At 37.9% G+C, this 26,946-nt stretch overlaps 1 protein-coding gene across 3 annotated transcripts in view; it reads right to left on the bottom strand.

The window, feature by feature from the left end:
- The window catches only part of MYH11 (myosin heavy chain 11), a 95,266-nt gene that overhangs the window by 58,611 nt on the left and 9,709 nt on the right, over positions 1 to 26,946 (bottom strand). For all 3 annotated transcript variants that reach the window (XM_075179759.1, XM_075179760.1, XM_075179761.1), the window contains exons 3-4: positions 24,111 to 24,267; positions 9,616 to 9,643 (exon numbers count right to left, since the gene is read on the bottom strand). In XM_075179759.1, the coding sequence (XP_075035860.1) occupies positions 9,616 to 9,643; positions 24,111 to 24,267 (185 nt within the window). The remainder of the gene's footprint in view (positions 1 to 9,615; positions 9,644 to 24,110; positions 24,268 to 26,946) is intronic.

Genomic DNA, 26,946 nt, shown 5'->3' with positions numbered 1-26,946 from the left:
GAGATTTTAAAACTTTTCAGGATTTCTCTGCTATTTCTCTGCTTTTGTCACCCAAAACCGAAAAAAAAATACGCCAATATGTAGGTACTTATTCGAACAAAACATCAGAACTGCTCTGCTATATCCAGCCAAATTGAGAGTCATTATTGTCGGTAAAACTATTACATTTGATCACCCTCAGGCACAGTTCACATCTTAACATACCACAAACTGAGCCTTTAACATCCAAGTCACCACCACAAATGGGATGATTATGAAAACATTCCCTTGCTGATATAATAACTCTCATTTAGTAGTTTTACTGATAGTCCATCTTTTCTGTAGCTTTTAGGAGAATCCTCTGCACAGAGGTTTGTCTAAGGACATGTTTGTATTAAGCAATACATCATCAGATGTACTTCACATGTTATTTAATGTTGCTCCCTTTGCCTTTCCACCTTTCTTTTCCCTCTGGGGCCTCTTGTGAATAGTAATGGGGATCCTGCGGGTACCCAGCGAATTTGGAGAACTTCACTTGGAAACCAAACTTCAAAGGAGAACACTTTGCCCAGCTTGCTCCGACGGGGTGAGATCTCCATTCAGGTTAAACCATCTCTTTTTCACTCACTCTCGACAAGGTATAGAATGACACAATAATTTAATAATCAACACATACCACAAGTTTTAACTTCTAACCGATCAAGATTCCTTTCATGGACTGTTGCAGGTTTGAATACTGCAATTCAAAGAAAATGAGTCATGTCTCATCTAAAATAAATCAACTCTAATGTTATTCTTTTACAAGAAACACGCTGGCTAGACCGTTCCAATTCTGCCATCAAACGTACCTGGATACAAGAAGTTTTCAGCAAATTTTACACACAAGAAGAGAGGGGTAGCCATTCTAATAAATAAACACTTAAGAAATCTATAAAGGAAATATACTGTACAAAACTGAAGTGCTCACAATCTTTAATCCTATGGCAAACAAAGACATCAAACTAATAAAATCAAATTGACGTATAACGCTTCTAAACCAGGACTTCAAATTGCTAAGCTAAAATATAGGCTATTAGACTGCAAGCCTTAATGCCAAGCTTCTTACCTCACATGCGATGGGTTTTATTTAATTGTTAACGAGACGTATGGAGCACATATCCAGATGACTGGAGGGGTTGGTTTAACTTGGCTTTATACCCACTTTTTAAAATTTTGCCATCATGGCATCTGTTCCATTGTATTAAGATTTAGGAGGCGGAAGTAAAAATCACAGTGTTTGCGCATGATTTGCTGAATATGGGCAGTGGCACAGTGGTTAGCATTGCTGCCTGACAGCGCTGGGGTCATGTGAACAATTCCAACCTGGGTCCTTGCTGTGTGTAGTTTGTATGTTCCCCCCATGTTTGGGTGGGTTTCCTCGGGGTGCTCCAGGTTTTTCTCCCTCAGTACAAAAACATACTGGTAGGTTTATTGGCTTCTGACAAAATGGACTCTAGTCAGTGTGTGTAGAATCGAATTTAGATTATAAGTACCAATGGGGCAGGAACTGCTGTGAATAACTACATATTCTCTGTAACCTGCTGTGCAATATGATGGGTGTTATACATATACTAAACATATCTTCAATACTTGAGAAAGCCATGAGAGAACCTATAGGCTGACATCAATTATAAATATCTTTATCTTGGGAGAGTTAGTTTAATAAAAATGGTGACCTATCTTAAAATATTATGTAGGATGTACCTAATATAAACTCAACATTTAGACATTACATTTGGAAAGGCAACAAAACATCCCCAAAAAAACAAACCTTGCAATTTTGCAAAAAATAAATTTCTCCAACATTACATTATAAAATCAAGCGTCTATATGTCTTATTCTTCTTAAGTGCTGTAAGCAGGATATAAATGCTGACCCTTCTTTAGAACAATACTTCATGGCTCATCTAAATTTAGCTTCCTCCACAAAAAAGAAATACCATCAAAAATACTACAAGTCCCTTGTGGGTGTCAACTTGTTCAGTTTAGCACAAGGCTAGTATCAAAGGGAATCGTAATGCTTTCCACTCTCTGTTACTCCTTCTGGTGGGAAATTGCAGTACCAACTGTTAGATGTATCATATGTGGATTAATGTGTATTAAAATGTTATCCTTTGCTCAGGCATTTTCCAACTTATAGGGGCATATTCAATTAGCTGCGATGTTCGAACGAATATTGCGGCTGCACACGTTTGCAGGTACTACTGTACCTCAACATTGCGGATTTCCCGTCGCACCTCTATTGGTGGGGGAAGAGATATCAGAGGCGTTACATTGGCGCAGAGTGCGTTCACGACTGTTCCGTAGGCACCACTCCACGGCTATTTGAATATGCCCTATAATATCTTGCATCAAGGCTCAACATTATTCATGTAAGACGATATCTTGCCTATCAAGTTTAGACTGGAATAACCAACTAGACAATTTGGGGATGATTCCGTGTTCAGAAGTGCCTTTGCGTCCTATATCTTGCGTGAAATATCTCTGCGCATGCGCAGAAACGGACCTTATGCCAATAAATGCAACTGCATGACATTCATGTCTGAACGCAAATGTCACTTACTGCTGCCTATGTCTTGCAGGGCGTGCAGAGGGCGTTCCCATGCAGATGCAGCCAATTAAAGTCCTGAGTTTCTCTAAAGCAGGTTTTTTTTTAGCCGTATGGTTTGCACCAGCTACAGGACAGGTGTAAGTGATGACTGTCACGGCATAGTCTTTGTATTAAAAACTACATGTATGTGTGCAACTAGATAGCAAAGATGTGATTGTAAGTAAGAGAGAATATAAAAATGAATTGTATGTACGAACATCCCGATTTATGTATTTAATGTAAATAATGAAATAATAAAAATATTTTTTCAAAACACATTTTTAGTAATGATTACAGTATTATGAGCTGTTAATTTATTTTGTACAATATTTTTTTGCCATGCATTCTAATGGGACTTCTTTATATTGTCCATATCCTGCACTGTGCTTTTGTCTGTTAACATACAGCAAGTAACGTTAAGGCAGAGCATACTAACACCCAGATTCAAACTGAAACATATCTTGATATCCGCTTGGATTTGAATACAGGTTTCGTCCGAACATGAATCAGGCCCATTATTTCAATCCAAGACAAATTCCCCTAAGGCTGTTTCTCCCTTCTATAAAACGACATGAACTTCTATATATACAATAGAACAGGATTTTCACAATGGCAGGACTATATTCCTCTCCTTCATAAACATACAATACTAACAGCCCTATAGCAAACAACCCAATTCTTAACAGCTACCACATACAGGGAAATGATATGTAGAATTGCATACTGAGGCTATCAATCTCTATCTATAGATCAAACCATTGGAATGTTGGGTACATCCAAAGGGCCAAATTGTGCCAATTCTACAGTGTCTCTATACCATTGTTTATAGGACATAGGGCGCACAAATTGCTTAAAAATAATCATGATTATAAACATGGAAAAGTGTATTTAGTGAATTTCAATTTTTTTCTCTAAGGTTTTATGTCCCTTAAAGATAATATACTATTTATTTAAAACAGGACCACAATAAAGCCCAGCTGTCACAAAACAATATTAAAATCATCCTGATCAAATAAAAAAAGTTACTGCTAATTTACTTTCTCAGAAAAGAAAGGAACTCTTACTTTAGCAACGCAAAGGAAAGAAGATAGAAAGAAAAATATAATTAATATAAGTGAACAAGTTGTAGGTGTCTCTGTGCAAGCAAGAAGATTAGTAAATGCTGAACTGTAAGACACATCTTGGTGTTGCTTATATGAGGAAACCATATAAAAAAAACTATAAAAATGTGTATACTGAGCATATCAATACTGTCAGGATAAAGCATAGATCTGATATGCTGAAATAGAATATTGGATGTCAGGACCCAAATAAATCTTTGCATGAATACCTAAAGTAACCTGATGGTCAATTCAGATAAAGGTGTGACCAAATGAGGTCAAGAACATGTAATTGAGTTAGGTAAACCCTTTGTGCAGAGACCAGCTTTACATATGCAGATCACAGACATCCATTGTATTTGATCATGTATTTCCCTAGCTAGTACTTCCCTTCAATAGGTAGTATAAACACACACTAACCCCTAGGTGTAAATTAGAGAGCTTGCATTTATTTACAAGGGATAATTCATAACTGCAGGGTAAATAGGTTGTATCAAATGAATCCATTGATAAGTTAGTGTAACAGTTAAAGACGCAGCGTCTGATGTAATGGTGTTTGGAGGTTTTTACATCCCAGTGTGAGGAGATAAGTCTGCCACTTTTAGCAGCTTCCAGGACATAGCACTGTTTGCTTGTGACACTTGAATAGACTTGTAGGTACCGCTCAGCATGTGGCCTGGCTCAATGAGGCCAGGGGATAACATAGCCTATATGTAATACTGTATAGACAGAAAGAATTCAGTTTTAAAATATGCCACTTAAAATCAATAAAAGCAGAGATCAACCACCTATTCCTCAATAGCATGATGAAGGGCAGCTCATATGGTAAATTAAGAATTCTGACCCACAGAGAAATGAAGAAAAGGAGTGGAAGCTCTGCGAATGCCCTGTACTTAGGCATGTTTGATATGAAAAGATGAACAAAGTCATAAGGGATTTGTTAATGATAAGATTGGATCGATGTAACGCTGTCCAGGACAAATATATCACATTGTAGAATTGGTTAATAAATCAGGCAACAGGTAAATTTGGTTTGAAAAGGTGTCCCAGGACACAACCCCGATTAGCATTAACCCTGCCCCTGTGAATGCCGCACCCATTTGAGGTTGCTTAAAAATCTGTGTTCTGAGGGAACAAATTGTCAGACTTTTGGGGATCAATCTATTTGAAGGACTGTCCATTATTTCTGCCTGCCCCAGGCATACAGATTATTATATGTAAGTAATGCTCTGTACGTTATCTCTTTTATTTTAAACTGTTTTGCTTGTTATGTCAAATTTATTATTTGTTTATTCCTTATTTTTCTTTTTATCTGAATGCCCTGTACCTTTTGTATATTAAATCTAAAATTTAATAAGTTGCGTCCTTGATACTCTAAATAATCCATAGCCTTTGTAGAGGAGATTGCTCGTCCAGGTAAACCCTTGGAATGCCAGTGTGTGATTTGTTGATACATTTGATTAACAAGCTGTGTGTGCTTGTATGTACATTTGTGTAACAGTCTGGAGGTGTGAAGAGTTAACCCTGTGTGTGCTGGTGGGAGTCTTGCTAGTTTGTGGAACTAGAAGCCTGTGTGCCAGTGTGGGATAGTATATTGGGGTCCTATTGCCCGTACCCAATAGGTGGTGGCTGTACCTGAAGTGTCTGGGGGTGTGAGAGCGCTGTGTTTGGGGGCGATTCCGTAGGTCTAAGAACCTGTGTGATAGGTGAGAGAGACTGCGGGCTGAAATCGTGTGTGACCTCATACAGCAAACACCCCAACGTCACGGCAGCTGGGAGCGCGTTCGTGACAAATTGGTGGCATAGCGGTGGGATGATTTAATTTCTTAGAGTATTAAGTGCATGGTTTAAGCAATTAACCCTTGCACTTATAAACTGATTGTAACCTTGCGAGGAATACAATAGTTTTACAAGGACGAAACTCAGGGCTATAATTTTTGAAGACATACGTGCAAAGCAGTTCCCTTCCCTTCTCTCTTGTTTTTCTTTTCTATCTTTTATTTTGCAAAGTGACTGCAAGGATGGCAGCTGCTTACAAGAAAAAAGCCAAAGAAGTTTTAATTGCCCTGTGTGAGCAGCGAGGTCTCGACTGGACAGATAAAACTAAAAAGGAGCTGGTTCACGCATTATTGGAGGATGATGCAAAGAAGCAATGTGATATGGAACCTGAGCTGGGGAGCAAGACAGACCCAGAGGATCAAGGTGTGGATAATGTCACTGAACCAGAGGATCCAAGTAGGTACATTTTCATAAATCCAAAGAATCCACTTGTCATGATGAGTATGGCAGAGCTAATTGAAGAAGCTCAGCTGCGAGGTTTCTCCTGCCACAACAAGACACGCAGGGAGATCATCGAACACCTCGACTGGGAAGAGGAAAGCCCGATACATCCTTTCAGCGAGTATCGCATGATGGTCCTTATTCCGGGCTACACGATGAGTCTTATGGAACGGCTGGACTACCTGGAGGAGAGTTTTGAATACGCTCAGGAAGAGGTATCTTTCAGGGGTGGACTACATACCCCATTCTGGCTAGATCAGTGTCGCCGGGTGGCTGACGAAAGGCAGCACCTGCAGCAGCTTCTTTCACAAGCTGGAGCAGTAATCGCCCAGCCTGTAGGGGTGGCCCACGAGGAAAAGTTACCCCTGCCAGCTACAGATAACATGGAATATGCTACCGAGATTTTGCATCCAGAGGCCCCTTTTAATCTGCTGGGGGAAGCTGATGATGCTAGCAGCATACTACCAGATGCTGCACAGAATTTGCTATTGGAGGAGGCTGATTTTAAAGAGGACATAATTGTTGAGAAGACTATTTCTGGGGGAAAAATGGAAGTACCTGAAGATATTCCCACAAATGTTTTAGTAGTTACTGATCTTGGATGGTTAAATTCTCAGTATGTTCCCGCAAATGTTGTTCCTACTATCTCTAATTCTGTTACACCGTGTGACTCAGCCCAGGTAGTATGGGATAATGCTGAACCTGCCAATGATGTGACTTTGTGTAAAGAACCTGAACTGTTCTGTAATCATTTTGCATCTGGTGCTGTGCGAGTGAAATGTGATGATGAGAAGCTGATACGTGCCAGTGTTAACTCTGGCAATTATGATGATTTACGGGAAGAACCCGAGGTGCCAGGATGTGATAAGGAAAGAGAATGTCTTATTGGACCTACTGCCTATAATGAGGATAATGTCAATAACAGTATTGTGTTAGAATCCAAACCTGTTTTTACACTGACATCTTGTCATGGGATAGGGACAGCGGACATTGTTATTGCAGATGTTGGCATTAATACTGGTGTAGATAATATGCTTACTAGAAATGGGACAGATGACAATGTGATTAATTCTGTTGTGCTAGAGAAAGACAATGTTTCTACCCAGGTAATGTGCTCGAAAGATGCTGTACCAGGTAACTGGGAGGGAGGGCAGAGTGAAGATGTATATTCTGTGCCTGAACCAGCTGCATACAGAGCGATTGAGCATGTGGGGGAGACACATAGTCCTGACCAACGGGAAGTAGCGAGTGACAGCAATTCTTACTTTGTTGCTGGGACCTGTAGTTCGAATGTTCACCACTCAGATCTACATCTGAGTTCTGACCATTCATCTGAGTTTTCCATTGAGACAGGGGGGTCAGTTGCTAGCCCACACTCACTTGGCCAGCCGTCTAACGGCTTAGAGGAGATAGATGAGGGGCCCATACTCCTGGCTACTCTACATCCCCAGATAGATGAGTCCAAGGGGGAGGGGAGTGTCCTGTTATGTAGACCCCAAGATAAGAAGTGCATAGGGTGTCCCACTGACAGGGAAGGTTGTAACTGGGGAGCAGGGCAGAGTAGAAGTAGGTATTCTGCTGTGCCAGCCTTAAGGGGTTCCCACTTAGAAGTACAGTATCAGGAATTCCTGGCCATTTTTCCCTCAGGCTTTCACTTAGAAGACATGAGGATTAGAGACAAAGTGCACACTGTAACAGGGTTGGTACATGAGAACGTGATGCAGGCCCAGACCAGCCAGAAGCAGTGGTATGATTCCCCTGCCAGGATGATAGAGAGAAATTTTCATGATAATCGGTTGAAGGCTCATAATGACAGTAAGAGCCAGCTAGCAGCTATTACAGTGGACCCAGGGGGAAATTAGATGAGATGATCTTGGGCACTGACCTGTCAGTCAATGCCCATGCCATCTCTTGAAGGGGGGAGATGTCAGGATAAAGCATAGATCTGATATGCTGAAATAGAATATTGGATGTCAGGACCCAAATAAATCTTTGCATGAATACCTAAAGTAACCTGATGGTCAATTCAGATAAAGGTGTGACCAAATGAGGCCAAGAACATGTAATTGAGTTAGGTAAACCCTTTGTGCAGAGACCAGCTTTACATATGCAGATCACAGACATCCATTGTATTTGATCATGTATTTCCCTAGCTAATTTACTTCCCTTCAATAGGTAGTATAAACACACACTAACCCCTAGGTGTAAATTAGAGAGCTTGCATTTATTTACAAGGGATAATTCATAACTGCAGGGTAAATAGGTTGTATCAAATGAATCCATTGATAAGCTAGTGTAACAGTTAAAGACGCAGCGTCTGATGTAATGGTGTTTGGAGGTTTTTACATCCCAGTGTGAGGAGATAAGTCTGCCACTTTTAGCAGCTTTCAGGACATAGCACTGTTTGCTTGTGACACTTGAATAGACTTGTAGGTACCGCTCAGCATGTGGCCTGGCTCAATGAGGCCAGGGGATAACATAGCCTATATGTAATACTGTATAGACAGAAAGAATTCAGTTTTAAAATATGCCACTTAAAATCAATAAAAGCAGAGATCAACCACCTATTCCTCAATAGCATGATGAAGGGCAGCTCATATGGTAAATTAAGAATTCTGACCCACAGAGAAATGAAGAAAAGGAGTGGAAGCTCTGCGAATGCCCTGTACTTAGGCATGTTTGATATGACAAGATGAACCAAGTCATAAGGGATTTGTTAATGATAAGATTGGATCGATGTAACGCTGTCCAGGACAAATATATCACATTGTAGAATTGGTTAATAAATCAGGCAACAGGTAAATTTGGTTTGAAAAGGTGTCCCAGGACACAACCCCGATTAGCATTAACCCTGCCCCTGTGAATGCCGCACCCATTTGAGGTTGCTTAAAAATCTGTGTTCTGAGGGAACAAATTGTCAGACTTTTGGGGATCAATCTATTTGAAGGACTGTCCATTATTTCTGCCTGCCCCAGGCATACAGATTATTATATGTAAGTAATGCTCTGTACGTTATCTCTTTTATTTTAAACTGTTTTGCTTGTTATGTCAAATTTATTATTTGTTTATTCCTTATTTTTCTTTTTATCTGAATGCCCTGTACCTTTTGTATATTAAATCTAAAATTTAATAAGTTGCGTCCTTGATACTCTAAATAATCCATAGCCTTTGTAGAGGAGATTGCTCGTCCAGGTAAACCCTTGGAATGCCAGTGTGTGATTTGTTGATACATTTGATTAACAAGCTGTGTGTGCTTGTATGTACATTTGTGTAACAGTCTGGAGGTGTGAAGAGTTAACCCTGTGTGTGCTGGTGGGAGTCTTGCTAGTTTGTGGAACTAGAAGCCTGTGTGCCAGTGTGGGATAGTATATTGGGGTCCTATTGCCCGTACCCAATAGGTGGTGGCTGTACCTGAAGTGTCTGGGGGTGTGAGAGCGCTGTGTTTGGGGGCGATTCCGTAGGTCTAAGAACCTGTGTGATAGGTGAGAGAGACTGCGGGCTGAAATCGTGTGTGACCTCATACAGCAAACACCCCAACGTCACGGCAGCTGGGAGCGCGTTCGTGACAAATACATTTGACATAAAATATATTATTTTGTGAAAAACAGATAATATTGATCATACTTACGTGCACAGAATGGACTGATCTTCACGATCTGCAAACAAGAAAGAATACATTGTTGGATGGCAAAAGTACTTGTATGTTTATAACAAACTATGGACAAATAAATCACATAAGAATTAATTCTAAAAATAAATGTAAGTTTAAGATGAATTACTAACATTTCTAAATCTTTAGCAACACACATAAGGAGCTTAATCTGTGTACTATCATTTACTACAATTAGTGGGTGCTGCCATACTTTATAGGGTAAATTTAACCATTATCCAAAGACAGCCCCCAACTGATTGATGCTCAGCAGTTGACAAATTATGATAACCGATGTAAGAATAACAGCTTGACTCTGCCACTTGATAATATTTCAGAAACTTTCAGCCATTGACATATCCTTGTTTTACCCATGAACAAAACAGAAAAATGTACATATGTATGAATGTAAAGAAGGGCTTTGAACCAGCTTATATCTTCCTCAAGGTCTATTAAAGGTGGCATGTATGTGATATCTATTAAGGCAGCTTAGGACCTCTTCTTTTTAAATGGAATTCTGCTTCACAATAAAGAGTCGCTTTCATTGAACTGTTGCTGGTGTTCAGTTGTGCTGAGAGGTGTATGAGACCTTACAAGTATTTCGTGCCCCTCACGGTTTTCTCAAGACCTTCCAAATTGGAAGGCCTGAAATTCAGCATTTCCATACGACTCTCTGATTGTGAACCTCTCAGCCAGCTAAACAGGATATCATTATAATCACTTATAATCAGGGTTGTCCAAGATGATTTTGTACGCAACATAGACAGATGATGTCAAAGAATGGGAGGAGACAATTTAAAACATTGCATTGTCACGTCTTATACGTGCCTGGTAGAAGGCTGTCTCCATCTGTCCTGCATGTCCGTGTGACAGTGTGAGTCTTAAAGACATGCAGGGCCATGAACAAGGCCTCTGCTCCGGAGGCAGATAGGAGGGTGGGACAGCTACTTTACACAACTATATGCAAAAATCAGTCATTTTGCACCACCCATACAATTTAGACACCCCCGCCTGTTGCCAGGTCAGATCATAGCTTGGACCAGCATTGTTTATAATTAAGAAGACAAACCAGAAGCAAGTCCAGTTTCCACCATTACCAGGTAGTAACCACATTTGCTGACATTGCATGTAGCTGTAACATTTGCAGTGAACCACAGCAACCAATCAGACACATTAAACAAGACATAAAGGCTAATTGCTGAATGGGTGCCGTGGTTCATAGGAATTTACTAATTTACTAATATTAATACTTGTAATATATTATTGAAATTGTTTATAACATTCAATTTAAAGTTAAAAAACCATATGCAGATAATAGAACAAAGTGACTTATGACTGCCTCACATGGGATAATGCTTTAGTAGACTAGACTGACTACCTTCTCTGTACTTTGCACCTACTGTCCATGGTTTTAATATAACGAGACATACCAAACCAGGCCAGGCAACCTGTTACTCTTCAGGTGTTATGGAACTACAAACCCCAGCATGCTTTTCTAGCTGACAAAGTAGGCTGGGAATTTTCACAATATCTGGAGAGCCATTGGTTGTCCAGGCCAGTACAAGACCATTGATACCTCTTCCTAGTTCCATCAAATGGCCTAAGTGCAGAGTGTGGTGAATGGTCAGAGTGCAGATAGATACTTTTCAGCTCAGAGTGTGGGTACTGGTCAGAGTGTGGAGTCTGGTCAGATTGTGGTGACTGGTCAGATTGTGGTGACTGGTCAGAGTGCAGATAGATACTTTTCAGCTCAGAGTGTGGGTACTGGTCAAATTGTGGTTACTGGTCAGAGTGTGGTGACTGGTCAGAGTGTGGTGACTGGTCAGAGTGTGGTGACTGGTCAGATTGTGGTGACTGGTCAGAGTGTGGTGACTGGTCAGAGTGCAGATAGATACTTTTCAGCTCAGAGTGTGGGTACTGGTCAAATTGTGGTTACTGGTCAGATTGTGGTTACTGGTCAGATTGTGGTTACTGGTCAGAGTGTGGTGACTGGTCAGAGTGTGGTGACTGGTCAGAGTGCAGATAGATACTATTCAGTACAGAGTGTGGTGACTGGTCAAATTGTGGTGACTGGTCAGAGTGCAGATAGATACTTTTCAGCTCAGAGTGTGGGTACTGGTCAGATTGTGGTTACTGGTCAGAGTGTGGTGACTGGTCAAAGTGTGGTGACTGGTCAGAGTGCAGATGGATACTATTCAGTACAGAGTGTGGTGACTGGTCATATTGAAGTGACTGGTCAGAGTGTGGTGACTGGTCAGAGTGTGGTGACTGGTCAGAGTGCAGAAAGATACTATTCAGTACAGAGTGTGGTGACTGGTCAGAGTGCAGATAGATACTATTCAGTACAGAGTGTGGTGACTGGTCAGAGTGTGGTGACTGGTCAGAGTGCAGATAGATACTATTCAGTACAGAGTGTGGTGACTGGTCAGAGTGTGGTGACTGTTCAGAGTGCAGATAGATACTATTCAGTACAGAGTGTGGTGACTGGTCAGAGTGCAGAGTGCAGATAGATACTTTTCAGCACATTGTAGAGGTGGACATACAAATTATTGATCTCCATTTAGGTTCGGATTTCTAATTAATGAGACAAGACTACTGTCTGCAGGTGGCAAATGGTTAAAGTATGTTCCAACCTCAGCTAACAGTTGTCTGTTCAATCTTTCCTCCCTTGTTTTGTAATTATGTTTTCTACTCCTTTCAGCGCTCACACTTGTGCCCATATACATGACTGATAACATTATGTTTCTGGCTTTATACTTCTAGTTATATTTTTGTATATCTATTTATGATAGCAAGACAGTTATATTTGTCAAGTTCAAAAGGAGTCTATTAATGTATATTAAATGGAACATTTCTATGTAAAAATAATGATCATCTGTGACAGTCAGAGAACCTCACACAGCTTAAACATGATGAGAAAGCAATGTAAGATAAAAATAGTTACTAGAATTCCAGATCACATCCCCTATGGCCCATTAAATCTACCATCAGTTTTGGCCAGTGCTCAACTATTGGCTCCATATAACATAAGCTATACTGACATCATAATTCTTTAATAGCCCCTCCTTATGATTACTGAGTTATAATGTTCAGTAAGATGCACTGCAAACTCATCACTGCAAGTATAATAATCTAGGGCCTGATTCATTAAGGATCTTAAATGAAGAGGATTCTTATTTCAGTCTCCTGGACAAAACCATGTTACATTGCAAGGGGGTGCAAATGAGTGTTCTGTTTTGCACATAAAGTTAAATACTGACTGTTTTTTCATGTAGCACACACATATCAACTTTAAATTTCAGTGTACAAATAAGCTATCAAGTATTTGTGTGCTACATGATAAAACAGGCAGTATTTAACTTATGTGCAAAACAGAACACTCATTTGCACCCCTTGCAATGTAACATGGTTTTGTCCAGGAGACTGAAATAAGAATCCTCTTCATTTAAGATCCTTAATGAATCAGGCCCCTACACAGCTTCTCTCATACTTGTAGAAGTTTGAAATAAACTGCAAGGACATCTCCCTATGTTAATTAGAAAATATAACACACGCCATTATCTTTTGTAAAGTTCATAGTTGCACTGAGTTTGAATGGGTAAGGTCTGTAGTTGTACAGTACGCTATACAGACATTTAAAATGTACTGTACATGGTCTAAACTCTTTCAAAAATGTTCATCAGTAACACAGTCACAAATTACAGACATGTTTATGATCTCCAGGTCTCTCTGTGTTGTGTATCCAAGACCTTAGGCTAGAAGCCAACACACCATATATGTGCATGCATTGTTGGTGTAATATGGCACTGTGCCTAGGAGTCGTACATGTGCCACCATACAGAGGAAATGGTATTTGGTAGAAATTAACACAAAATTAATCTCATCAGAGGTAGAGTCCATATCACAATATGTCTAAAGTTCAATAGAACTCATTTACAATTTGTCATTATTTACAACTGACGTGTTAACATGTCCAATAGTTATACAAAGGCAAGACAAAAGGAAAGTATATAAATGTTTAACTTAACCTAAAACATGGATAAGCCTGTGAGTTTTGAACGATCTGTATAGAACATTTTGTTACCAGTGCAGGATATTTTCACTGCACAGCATTAAACGTGTCAACTAAAACAATTCAGGTTTTCAAATATATTGCTTGCACCAGCATAGCTAAGAGTCTGTCTATACTATTACTAACCTATGTCTTCAATGTCTGGTTTTACTTCCTCCTTCCTTATGTGAATGCACCAGTGCCACCTATTTTGTAAATATACGAAACTTTCTAATCTATGAATACATCCCATTTAGAAAACACCCTAGATAAGATAAGCTATAATACAGAATTCTATTGACCTAGAATGTTCCCCCTGATCCAGCAGGTCCTCTGAGGACCTAACAGTGTGACTATGCACTTCTCTCACCTATTACAACTTACCTGCTTCAAACAGACAGTGGTGTTATGTATAACTTAATTCCACCTAAAAATATATTTTCAGTTTTGGGCGCAAATCCTTTGAGTTGGTAGTGTAGAGAAACATGTAAGTGTCAGTTGTGTATGCTGTGACATCATTAGTCATTTTAGCGAATCCGCCATACTAAAGCCTGATTGATTATGGTTGATCTGTAGCAAACAATCTTTTTAAACAATTAAATGTATTATAAACTACTCCAGATATGTCCATATATATATTAATATCTTAGATATGAATTAAACAGTGTTGTCATGTCACATACTGACATACTCTCTTAGTTCTTTGGAAAAAGCTGTTTCTGTGGTACATCTGTCTATTCCCACATGTGTTATCTCCAGCTATCTCCAGGATTTTTCTTTTTTTGTAGTTTCAGACACAGGCTCCACCCACATCCTGCTATTTCTTCTGTCCCTCAACAAAGACATTTGGAGAGAGACTGCATGGAGCCTCTGCCAAAGAGATGTCTTATTTCCTCAAATCCCAATCCTGTCATCAAATGTCTCTGGGAATTATTATTATTATACCTTTATTTGTAGAGGGTCATAATACTCCACAGCACAGGGAAAATAAATTCTACATAAAACATGATACAAGGCAATATAAGGTTGGCACGTACCAAAGGACAGAAGGAAGGGAGGGTCCAGTTTTTGAGCACTTACAGTCTAATGGAATTAATAGATTCCCATAGATTATAAGCTTGCGAGCAGGGTCTTCTCACCTCTTTGCCTGTTTTACCCAGTTTGTTTATTAGTTTACTATGTTTGTCCCCAACTGTAAAGCGCCATGTAATATGTTGGTGCTATATAAATAAATAAATGATGATGATGATGATGATGATGAATTAATGCAGTTTTTTTATTTATAACATTTTATACAATAAATTAGAAATACATGAATATCTATATCATTAGCCAAACAAATTCAAGCAGATATAAAAAAATGACACATTTCTGTTGATAATCACATATAGAATCCAATTTTCCTGACAGTTTAATTCATACTATCTGAATAAGCAATTACCATGACATGGCAGGTAGAGGTGTTATATATAGTAGGAGACAGGTGGTATAATAAAGAAGTAAGAAAGTGAGACAGTGGACACATTGCTGTGCATTTGGTAACTGTAACAGCTATTTTGTACTCCATTTAAGACACTTCTTGGTCTCGTCTTCAGCTAGTTAACGAGTCAAAGTGAACCAACACCATCCATGTTTCACATTTATCTGCCTTAGACCACCAGGGGCAGCAGAGAGGTGTAAAATGAGTTGATCGCTTACTTCTTAATCCATGTACCCCATAAGACAACCATTTGGGGTATAAAACATTTATCATGCTCTCTGCTGCACTATGGGTTCACCTTGGTACATAGTGCAACAACATTGTTTCAATAAAATAAAAAGTAAAGTATTATGGTCAACTGGCAGTTTTTATTGTAGTGAGTTGGGAAAAGTAGATGATGTAACAGCTCATGACTATTATATTTCCAAATTCATTTGGCACATGCCAGCTAAAATGTTCAGCTCACAGGTAGATAGCTAGAAACTGCTCTAAGATTAACTTATATATTCACTAGAAGGCAGCAGAAATTTAATATTGATAAATATCAAATCTTATTTTTAAAAACTTGTAGCCGACGAAACAAATATTTCTTTGAATAGACCAATTCTGCTAAATTACAGGAGTTCCACTTTTAAAACATATTTATGCAGTTTTCGGTAATTTCCCAACTGGTTATCACTTAGTACAAAAAGTGAACTGCCAGGGTAAACGCAGGGGAGGAGTTTCCCCACATATCTATTACATATATATGTTATGTATATTTATATATTTTGGACACAAACATTAAATCAATGGTAAACACATGGAATAGTTGAACATTATATAAAAGTCTTGCCATAGAATAGTGTCCAATAAGCAGTGAAAGGAATAATCGGGGACACCTGCAGGTCAGAAGTGGTTCTGCAGCAGCTGGGCATTTTTCTATGCCATAAGCTGTATTTTTTGGCTGCCTCTTTTATTGCTCTTTAAACTCCGGAATACCAATACAGGAGGTTCCAGTGCTTCATGCATATTTCAATATAAGTTCCGTATTGTAAAGCTGAAGAATGGTGGCTCTGAATGTTTTATCTGTTAATAATTCTCTGTGTTTTTAGAATAGCTGCTTCTGCCTAATCTCACATATAATCAGATGGTTTATCACAGTGATGCATGTTTTGGCAGCGTTACCATAAAAGGAGATAAATAGCCAGCAACTCTGATCAAGCACTGTGTAAGGAAATATTGTAATGTTTTACTCTCTAGACAAGATGCTGGATATAACTCTTAATTGTCCTTGTAATCGGACAGATTCATGTATTACATTCAGTACACAGTATTCCAGCCACTGTGATATTGTCCTTGTCCAGGATCAGTTTTTAGGCAAATAGACATATTTTTTTTCTAATAGGAAAAACTAAAAATAACCCTTATATTTAATAATAAGAGCACCCCCTCATATTTAATAATAAGTAATAGTGCCCCTCATATTTATTAATAAATAATAGTGCCCCCTTATATTTAATAATAAGTGATAGCACCCCTCATATTTAATAATAAATAACAGTGCCCCTTATACTTAATAATAAATAATAGATCCTCTCATATTTAATAATAAGTAATAGCACCCCTCATATTTAATAATAAATAACAGTGCCCCCTTATATTTAATAATAAGTAATAGCACCCATCATATTTAATAATAAATAACAGTGCCCCCTTATATTTAATAATAAATAATAGCATCCCCTTATACTTAATAAGTAATAGTGCCCCCTTATATGTAATAATAAATAGTGCCCCCTATATTTAATAATAAATAATAGCACCACCTCATATTTATTAATAAGTAATAGTGCACACTCATATTTAAATATATATATATATATATATATATATATATATATATATATATATATATATATATATTTGAATAAACATTTTTATTGGATTTTTACAGAGGAAAATACATTATAACAGATAAAAAAACAATTGAGCCAGGCAGACATGAAAAAGATATCGATTGGAAAAGCAAGAAACAGAAAATATACACATATGTGAGGCATCGAGAGATGCAAACGAAGTTATGCATGGTCAGTACTGCAAATGGGGAGAGTGAAAGAGGGAAGAGAGAGAAGAGATAGAAATAGAGGGAAGAGGAGGGAATAGGGGGGAAGTCAGTGTTCACTATAGAGTGTACTGGTATATGTGCATGATATAAGAGTAGTACTAACTATGTAGGGGGGGTCAAAAGGCTGGAGGAGAACCATGGTACTCGGTGCAGTGTCCAGCCACAAGTGAAGGTAACAGTGGTTTGATGCAAGAAATATATTCCTAATTAAATATAATTTTTAATAATGGCTCCCTTATTTTTTCCTGTAGTACAGAGGGATGAATATGTACTACCATGCTCTTCTTTAATTGATTTGTGATGGTAATAGACTGCTCCTGATTGGCTGGCAGTCTATTCATGGATATTAACTCAAAACTGAAAACACCCTAATTTTTTTCAATGAGAAGCTATCATGAAAACATTAGATAAAACATCTAAGAAAATGATTTCATAACATAAAATACAAAGTGTGTTAGTACGCAAAGTCTAGAAGGTGGGATACGAGCCATATATGGCACATGCATTGATGGCACTTTTGGTTTTCCACATTTATTTATCCCCAGCCTTTTAGCTAGGCAAGAAATGTTTTTAGAAATCTGTCATTTATTCACCCCAGTGTTTGTCACATCATCAGTGTTATTTGAGTGCATGTGTGTCACAATTTTTTTTTTGATCTAATTTAGTGGAGGGGAGGTGGTCTGGCCATTAAGTTCCTACCAACCTGAATATTTTTGAAACTCCCTCTTAAGGGGGGAGTGTAAGAGAACCAGATCCCCAGGGGAAGCTTCAGAAGAGCCCAGGGATAAAGAGGCTTCCTGTAGGCTTGCAGTCAGGAGGCCACCTCATTATGGAGTTAGCCCAAATACTGAAATCCCATAAGCATTTACACTTTTTGCATAAAGTATGGAGCAATGAAGCATCTCAGCTTTAAAAACAAACATATGGAGAAACCAGTTACCTGTAAGAGAGATCCTATCTTAGAACTGGCCCATGCATGCTTTCAATGTCCAGTGGGTAAAGTATTAGTTAAAGAGAAGATTGTTGTCCATAATGGAGCTGTTTACTTGCCATGGGAAAACCTGTCATTCAAGTAGTGAAACATTGTCAATATAACTTACTGTGCAAGTTCCAAATTAAATTAAAGTTTGAGCACTGTTAATACCGGTGGTAAATACAGAAGTGTAGCTCACTTTATACAGAGAAGAAATAAGCCTGTGGTTGGTTAATCCCATTTTATACATGGTACCAGCTACATGGCAATATAAATGCCCTATATGTATATAAAACAATTTATACAGAGATTAAAAATTGTCTACAAATTTGTGATTATACATATAAAAACAAGCACAATCACAAAGTCAACACCTAAAGAAAACCTTATTATGGTACCAGTGGCAGAACAGTGCATCACTGGCCCCATAGCAGCATTTTGGTAGGGGCTCGGTGATGCTGCTCTAGCCTCCCAGCTTTCAAAGGAGCAGAGAAAGGTGAGGTCTACAGAGCATGTGAGGTCTACTGAGCATGTGAGGTCTACTGAGCATGTGAGGTCTACTGAGCATGTGAGGTCTAGCACATGCATCCACTACGCATGCACTGGACACAGCAGACCTGGAGCCTCAAGCAGGATGAGGCGGCATCAGACGGGGAGCGGTGGCTTTGGACCGCCACTGTATGGTACATAATGTTCTTAAATATCCAATTACAGATCTAAACCATTTGCAGATGTATACAACTTAGAACGTGATGTCAGAACAATAAGAATAAATATGGCCCCTTTGTTGTTTGTGGTTTACTACAAAAGATAACAAACCCGTAGGGAGCATTATATTTAGAATATTGTTATCTGCACTCATGTTAAATACACCATTTTTGGTATTTATATTACTAAACTCATAAGGAAACTCCACAACATCGACAAGTGCCAATTATGATATACTGGCTGATCTTTTATGTGGTTAGGTTAAAAAATGATCATCTGCTATAAATTGCTACAATCTATGAAATATATACTGGGATGTTCAACATAAGACAGAGACTAAAATAAAAGAAAAGCTCAGGATTAACATAGAGGATGAAAAACTCCCATACAGAAATTAAGGATCTAGAAACCAGAGATTGCAGAAAATGGAATAATTTTGGTCAGATGATCATTTTTTTCCACAACAAAACACTTTTTGGTGAGAATATGCCTTTGCTTCAGCTGAAAATGGTATTGTATGTTGTGGGTGGTTTATTATTTTGTGCAAATTAAGAGTAACAGGAATAGGCAAACTTTAATAGTTTATTTTACTTGGTCTTAAGCAAGCAAAGCTGTGTGTGATTGGGTTCAGGATTTTCTGATCACTTATTCTGAATATAATATTTTCTGGAGACTTTTAACGCACATGAGCTTTCATCATCATCATCATCATCATCATCTATTTATATAGCGCTACTAATTCCGCAGCGCTGTATAGAGAACTCACTCACATCAGTCCCTACCCCATTGGGGCTTACAGTCTAAATTCCCTAATATACACACACAGACAGTCAGACACAGACTAGGGTCAATTTGATAGCAGCCAATTAACCTACTAGTATGTTTCTGGAACGTGGGAGGAAACCGGAGCACCCGGAGGAAACCCACGAAAACACAGGAAAAACATACAAACTCCACACAGATAAGGCCATGGTCGGGAATCGAACTCATGACCCATGAACTCATGTGGGACGACTCACACCCCTGAAATTTTGTCCGCACCACTGGTTAAGAACCACTGTTCTATAACAACACTTACCACTACATGTAAATATATTACTACATTTTATGTACAAAACAAAACAAATTTCTCTATAAACGTATAAAAAAAATAGATACAAATGAGTATGATCTCTTTCTGTGTGTTCTCTTCAGACTTAGGCAGAGTCTAGTATACAAAAAATAATGCAAGGAAGAGGACTTAACTATGGTGTGGTGGTACATAATCATATAGACCATTGGTATCCATAAAGATCTCTGTGAATGCTCAGCTATATCAGATGTCCAGCACATAAGCAAAAATAATATTATTACTTGGAGGCACTCAGATCCCAAAGAATAATATGTGAATAAAAGTTGTATACTATATTGATCTCTATTAAACATGCCATCAACACACTTCAAAGTATCACGAGTCTCAAATTAAAGGCCTTAGCAAAAAATATAAATATTTCAAATATTTTGTAAATGTGCTTTTAGATAGAACAAGTGAAAAATGTTGAACATGTAACTAAATAAATATTTATTTAATTTTGTTTTTGGACGAATGTATTATTATGTAAGTTATTATAGTAAAACAATTGTATATATAGATGTTTATTAATTGCCTGAGTAAAGTAATTGTGTGTTTATTCTCAGACCGCTTTTCAATTCATTATTTATTATGCCTGTAAGTCAACAGATCTTTACTAAGAATAAATATAAGTCTTACTCCCTTCTAATTTATTTACGGATTCATCCATTAACTCTATAATTTTGTCCAGCAGCAGGATTTAGTGGTTATAAATTTAGAGTATATAAATTTCTCTCTGTTAGTTCACACACCAACAATACAGTTTCTTCAATTAATTTCTGTTCAGAAGTTTCCCGTATTGAACTATTGAATTCCTAATATCCTATATTTGTTAGAGTGACGATAGACTTAATTGGGCTCTATATATATTGTTGCCCTAGCTCTTATACATTTTATCTATCTATGAATTCATTCCAAGCTGATTGTTTAAACTCCTCACCCTCACCTTTAAAGCTCTTAATCAATCCTCCCCTCCCTACATCTCCAATCTGATCTCTACCTACACTTCTATCCGCGACCTCACTACTTCACTGATCACCTCTTCCCACTCCTGTCTCCAGGACTTTGCCTGGGCTGCTCCCCAGCTGTGGAACGATCTTCCACATTCCATCACATGAATGTGTTTCTGGTCATATCCTTAATGCATAAATAAATCTAATTGATTGAGTAAGTAATTATCTCACAGAGAGATAATGAAAACATGGTCTGTTGAAAGCAGCTGAGTGTTGAGAAACTGGTACATGGATCCATCTGCCACCCTCCATCTAAGCTGCAAAAAATCTTTTTACAAGAACAGAGACTAGGTAAAGTAATTTAATTATTTGTTCAAGAGACATTTATAACACAATTGTAAAACAGGATACTGATAAGTATAATCTTTTATGGTCTTAAATTGCAAGTAATTGTGGATATAGCTGTGGTTATAATTAATTAGTGTGTGAAGTATCTGCCTCTCTATAATCTGGTTCAGCAGAGTGTCAGATAGTTTGCTTTGGTGTTGTGTCTATCTTATCTCGTCATAACACACGGCAAGTTGTAAAAGTGGTTTCTTGACAGGAAGAGTTAATTGAGCTTTCAGCAGTTACTCAGCAAACTGATGGATAGCGGCAAGTAGGAACAGTAAGAATAGGCTACAGTGAATTACTGACAATAAATACATAGCAGCCTTTTGACATAAACAGTTTTTGTGCCAACGAAAATCATAAGAAAATGATGGAGTGTTTGTTTCATTTACATCTACTTACTATAGTTTTTCTTTAAGAATGGGTTGTTTAATAATAACTGCTTTCAAATTAATGCATTAAATTAATGCAACTTTAAAACATGTGTTTGATAGTGTTCCACATATAATGCCATTAGTGGTGTTCACTCGTTTCATGCTAATCTGTTTTCATGATAAGTCCACATCAATCATACCCATTTTTATTAGATACCAGTCACTCTTTTATGTACTAAAGCAGCACTGCACTCAACCAGTATAAAACCAAGGGAACATACATGGATGGCAATGTCATTACCTTATCTTTCTGTCTCTGAAATAATAAGGTGGGAGGGCCTATGAGGATATAAGGTGGGAGGGCCTATGCATATATAAAGTGGGAGGGCCTATGTATATATAAGCGTAATATCATCATCATTTATTTATATAGCGCCAACATATTCCGTAGCGCTTTACAATTGGGGACAAACATAATAAACTAATAAACAAACTGGGTAAAACAAACAAAGAGGTGAGAAGGCCCTGCTCGCAAGCTTATAATCTATGGGTAATACATAGGAAGAGATACAAAAGGCAGAAGTGCGTGTTTTGATCAGTACTCTAACCACATATAAACATGGAGGGATATAAATTGTCAAGTGCTCAGGAGTATTTAACATGTACATCGCAACAATCAGGAATAAAATACGTAAGGGTCCATCAGACCATGCCACAGTCCACTCAGCTCATCGCCCGTCCATCCAGACTACTTCCAGCCTGCAGAGATCTTGTCTCTATATAACAGACCAGACACCTACTGCCCACAGGAATTTGCAAACTCATAGCTTCCAGAGTAGTATGGGGTACCGCTACTAGAAGACCCGGAGAAGACAGGGGAGGGGGCACGGTCTCTTTCAAAACCCATATATGTGTGTTTTTGTCACTGTTGGACACTACATAAGGGCCCTGACAAGATATCTGGGAATTTGGGATTGTTCTGTGAAAAAGTAGGACTGTCAGGGATTTGTTGTATGGTCCTAAAATCCTACAGAAATAAAACAGCTTTGACGATCTACAAGATTAGTAGAAATGAGAAAATGTTTGTGTTAATGAAATAAACCAACTATATTTTTTCTAAAAATGGCTTAATCCTTGTCCTTTTATTGTGTAAAATGTTTTGCCTTTAAAACTGCCCCTCTAAATCCATCTGCATTGAATAATAAATGCTCTTATCAGATAGGTCAGCAGTTATTATAACTTAAAAAACAAAAAACATGCAAAAAGACTAAAGCCATGAATACAAAATAAAGGTCAAAGCAATTCCTGGTATTTTAATGTATCGTTCTAGTGTAATGTGGACAAGGTTTACATGAACATCATTGTAATAAAACTAGGAATACTATCTTCACACAAACCCTCTGCCAAACTATTCCTAAAGATTTATTACGCCTCTTTAACTTCTGATTCCCACCAAAAAAGGAAACAGAGCTCGGAAAGCACCACTAGCTTTCAAGGGACTGACTTTTATACTGGATGTCTCCATAGCTTTGTGTGACACTGGGAACAAGTCACAGATTCAGCATAGATTCCTTACCATTTTTATCTAAGAGCATATGGAACTGAATATAGTTTAACTCTTTGAAGCCAACACCACCCAATGATACAGATTCAAGTAACAAATGACCTTATATGAGACATGCAGAGATAAAAATGGGGCCTGAGAATTTAACTTCAGAAATATACCCATCATTATAAACAAAACACTTGTTACATACAGATATTTAACAATAAAAACCAGGATTACACAACTATTCAATTGTTATAAATCTAAAAATCCCCAGCATGCCTTGCCATTCTCTGGCTAAGCACTTCATGTGAGCATGCCATGGTTGACCTCAGTGTACTACAGCTCCCATGATAACCATGTTCATGGACAGTTGGAATCTATGATAACGGCAGCTCCTTTCACTATCATCATCATCATCTATTTATATAGCGCTACTAATTCCGCAGTGCTGTAAGAGAACTCACTCACATCATTCCCTGCCCCATTGGAGCTTACAGTCTAAATTCCCTAATAGACACATGCAGAGACGGAGAGAGACTAAGGTCAATTTAATAGCAGCCAATTAACCTACTAGTATCTTTTTGGAATGTGGGAGGAAACTGGAGCACCCGTAGGAAACCCACACAAACACAGGGAGAACATACAGATAAGCCATTGGCAGGTTAGGATTGCGAACCACTAAGCCACCGTGCTGCCTAACATTTATTTAACTTGTGACCTCCGATCACTGTTTTGAAGATGTAGTAACATGTAGACTATGTACCAAAGACAAGCTTACCTTGTAACATACTCCTGTATGCGGTGTCAGCTATTGCATAGATATGAGGGGGCATTTCATGTCTCTTTTTTCCTTTGTACATGTCAATGATCTTCTCGGAATAAATTGGAAGTAGTTTGTAGGGGTTAACCACAACACAGAAAAGACCAGAATATGTCTGTAAAACACGCAGAAGAGATATATCCATTTACCAGGGTAAAATTATCAAAAATATTACCAATAGACATATGATCATCCAGCATTATAAACATTTTATAAATAAGTATATTGGGTAACGTCAATGTTATTTGAACTGTGTCTACATTGTACAAATTCTGACCCTATACTGTCCATTTTCTACAGCAAAGTTTAATGTTACAATTTCTTAAATACACAATATTTTCATTGAAACAAGGAACCCAGACTTTCGTCATATTTATAAAAAATGATTGCACTATAAAATAAGATGTTACTGTATAAATATTTTTAGGTTACTGTTTGTTCTTTGCATACAAAAGCATCATTGCTATAGTTATTCCCTCTTTTGGCACCTGAGAGAAGACTTCACATAAGGGTAGCAGGATTTGCATGCCCTTATAAGGAGAACAAAGTAAGTCTTGTTTAAAGTGCTGGTATGTATGGTTTGCTTGGTATTTAGAAAGAGAAAGAACATAAATGGGAATATGTTTGTTACAGGGGAACGACAAGACAACTGTCTCGATGTATGACGCAGGTACATACCCTACGTAGCAAGATTAGACGAGCATTAACATTCCAGATGCTGCAGAACTACATATTATGCTATGGCACTCCAGCAAAAAATAATGACAGCTCTACTGAGGCTGAAGAGAAGGTTTCAGCCAACAGGACTTTTAGTGGCCAACACAAGAGTTTTTCAACCCTCTCCTCAAATAGCTCCATTAGACCATGGTTTGAAGCTCTTCTTTATCGTGCACTCATTAATTAATTGGTTGTCCATGTTTGGACAACCGATTTACCATCTAGCAGTTTGTTGATAGTCCCTAATCCTGGACTCCCATTGTTACCTCATAGTATTTGCCAGTCTCTGCTGTTATTAAGTTTGGAGAGAATACTATAGAATGTTATAGAATTTAAAGACTATTAACTAAACTTAAATTTGTTGTTTTTTTAATCATATAAAACTAATAAAGCCTTTCCCCTGCCTCAACTATCAAAACCACAGGGTTTCCATATCCAGTAACCCCACCGTTTTTGCTGTACTCACACTTGCCTTGGCTGTTTAATGGTCAGTGATTGACACTCTTGAATGAATGTGAGCAGTACAAATGCTTTGAGGATACTGATTGGACAGCATGGTAAACCAGTCAATTACAGTACTTGATATACTTGCACTGCACCCTGTATTCATTGAAAGCTCTCCAAATTATTGAGCCATAGAGAATTGACCATTCCTCATTAACTAGCCAAAACAATGGTGAGTAGGAACTGCAGGAGTCTGAAATAAGGAAATCTCATGGTTATGAAAGACAAAGGCAATGTGTAATAATAAAAAAGTGGAACGCTGAGTAAAGCAATCTGGGAAATTCAAACAGCTATAGCCAAGTGTGGGCAGTTAATATGGCACCTGGCTGGACACATAGCATGACCATCATTCACTACACACATTTCTGTCCTGAGCTGCTTGAGTACTTCAGCACTGATATTCTCCAATATTCTCCAACAGCCTCATAGTCCTCTTTCTGTGGTCAGAAAGAAGTAGGGCTTATAAATATGATAGTGTAGAATCACTGAATTTGGGTGAGATTTGGGCAGATCAGGGAGAACCATGGAATGCTCATCTCTTTCTGGCTTAGAATATATCTGAAGGTAAGTAGATCCACATAAACATAGCAAAGTAGCTGGAGTAAAACATGTTTTAAAATGTAGTAACATATCTGTTACAGATCATTATCTGTGGTGTGTATTCTCACTAATTACACTGGCTGGGAGATTGGGATCAGATTAGTGAAACTGACAAACATTAAAATGGTCATGCATGATATGTATATATTTTCTGTTCATATATTTTGGATTTTTATCATAATATTCTGTCAGCTATGAGCTATTTTATTATTTATATTTATAATAAACAATAACAAACATCTGCTTTATCTGGAAATTCATGTTAAGGTGTAAAGTAAGGTTAGATCCAGTATACAAGAATTAGGATGCTAACTGCAACAGAATGTTTATTGATGGAACATGAATTATCATGTGGTCATTCATAGCTGATCAACGGAGACTGATGATTTCAAGGAACAGTCCCAGGATTTAAAGACTTGTCACTGGATATTTTAATCCTCAGAGGTGTTCCTACATTTCAATTTTAACTCGGTACAAAAATTACTAAAATTGTTCTTTTTCTGTACTTCAGGTTAAGTCAATATTTATTGAAAATTAGTATTTAAAAAACCATGATTTCAGTACACATGAGATGATGAGGATTGTAGGAGTAAGGTCCGCTGAGACAGAAGCGAGGACTACCTGCATGGATGCACTGGCTTAACAGCAAAGTGTCCCTGTAATTGTTATCAAATATTGTCAACTATGTAGAATTTGTCTAAAGCTCATGGGCCTGATTCATTAAGGATCTTAACTTGAGAAACTTCTTATTTCAGTCTCCTGGACAAAACCATATTACTTGATAGCTTATTTGTACACTGACATTTAAAGTTGATATTTGTGTGCTACATGAAAAAACAGTCAGTATTTAACTTATCTGCAAAACAGAATGCTAATTTGCACCCCTTGCATTGTAACATGGTTTTGTCCAGGAGACTGAAATACGTGTTTCTCAAGTTAAGATCCTTAATGAATCAGGCCCCATGTTCTTAAT

Source organism: Mixophyes fleayi, chromosome 7 (genome assembly GCF_038048845.1).
Source record: "Mixophyes fleayi isolate aMixFle1 chromosome 7, aMixFle1.hap1, whole genome shotgun sequence".
Lineage (NCBI taxonomy): Eukaryota > Metazoa > Chordata > Amphibia > Anura > Limnodynastidae > Mixophyes > Mixophyes fleayi.
This window is presented reverse-complemented; position numbering and strand designations above follow the sequence as displayed.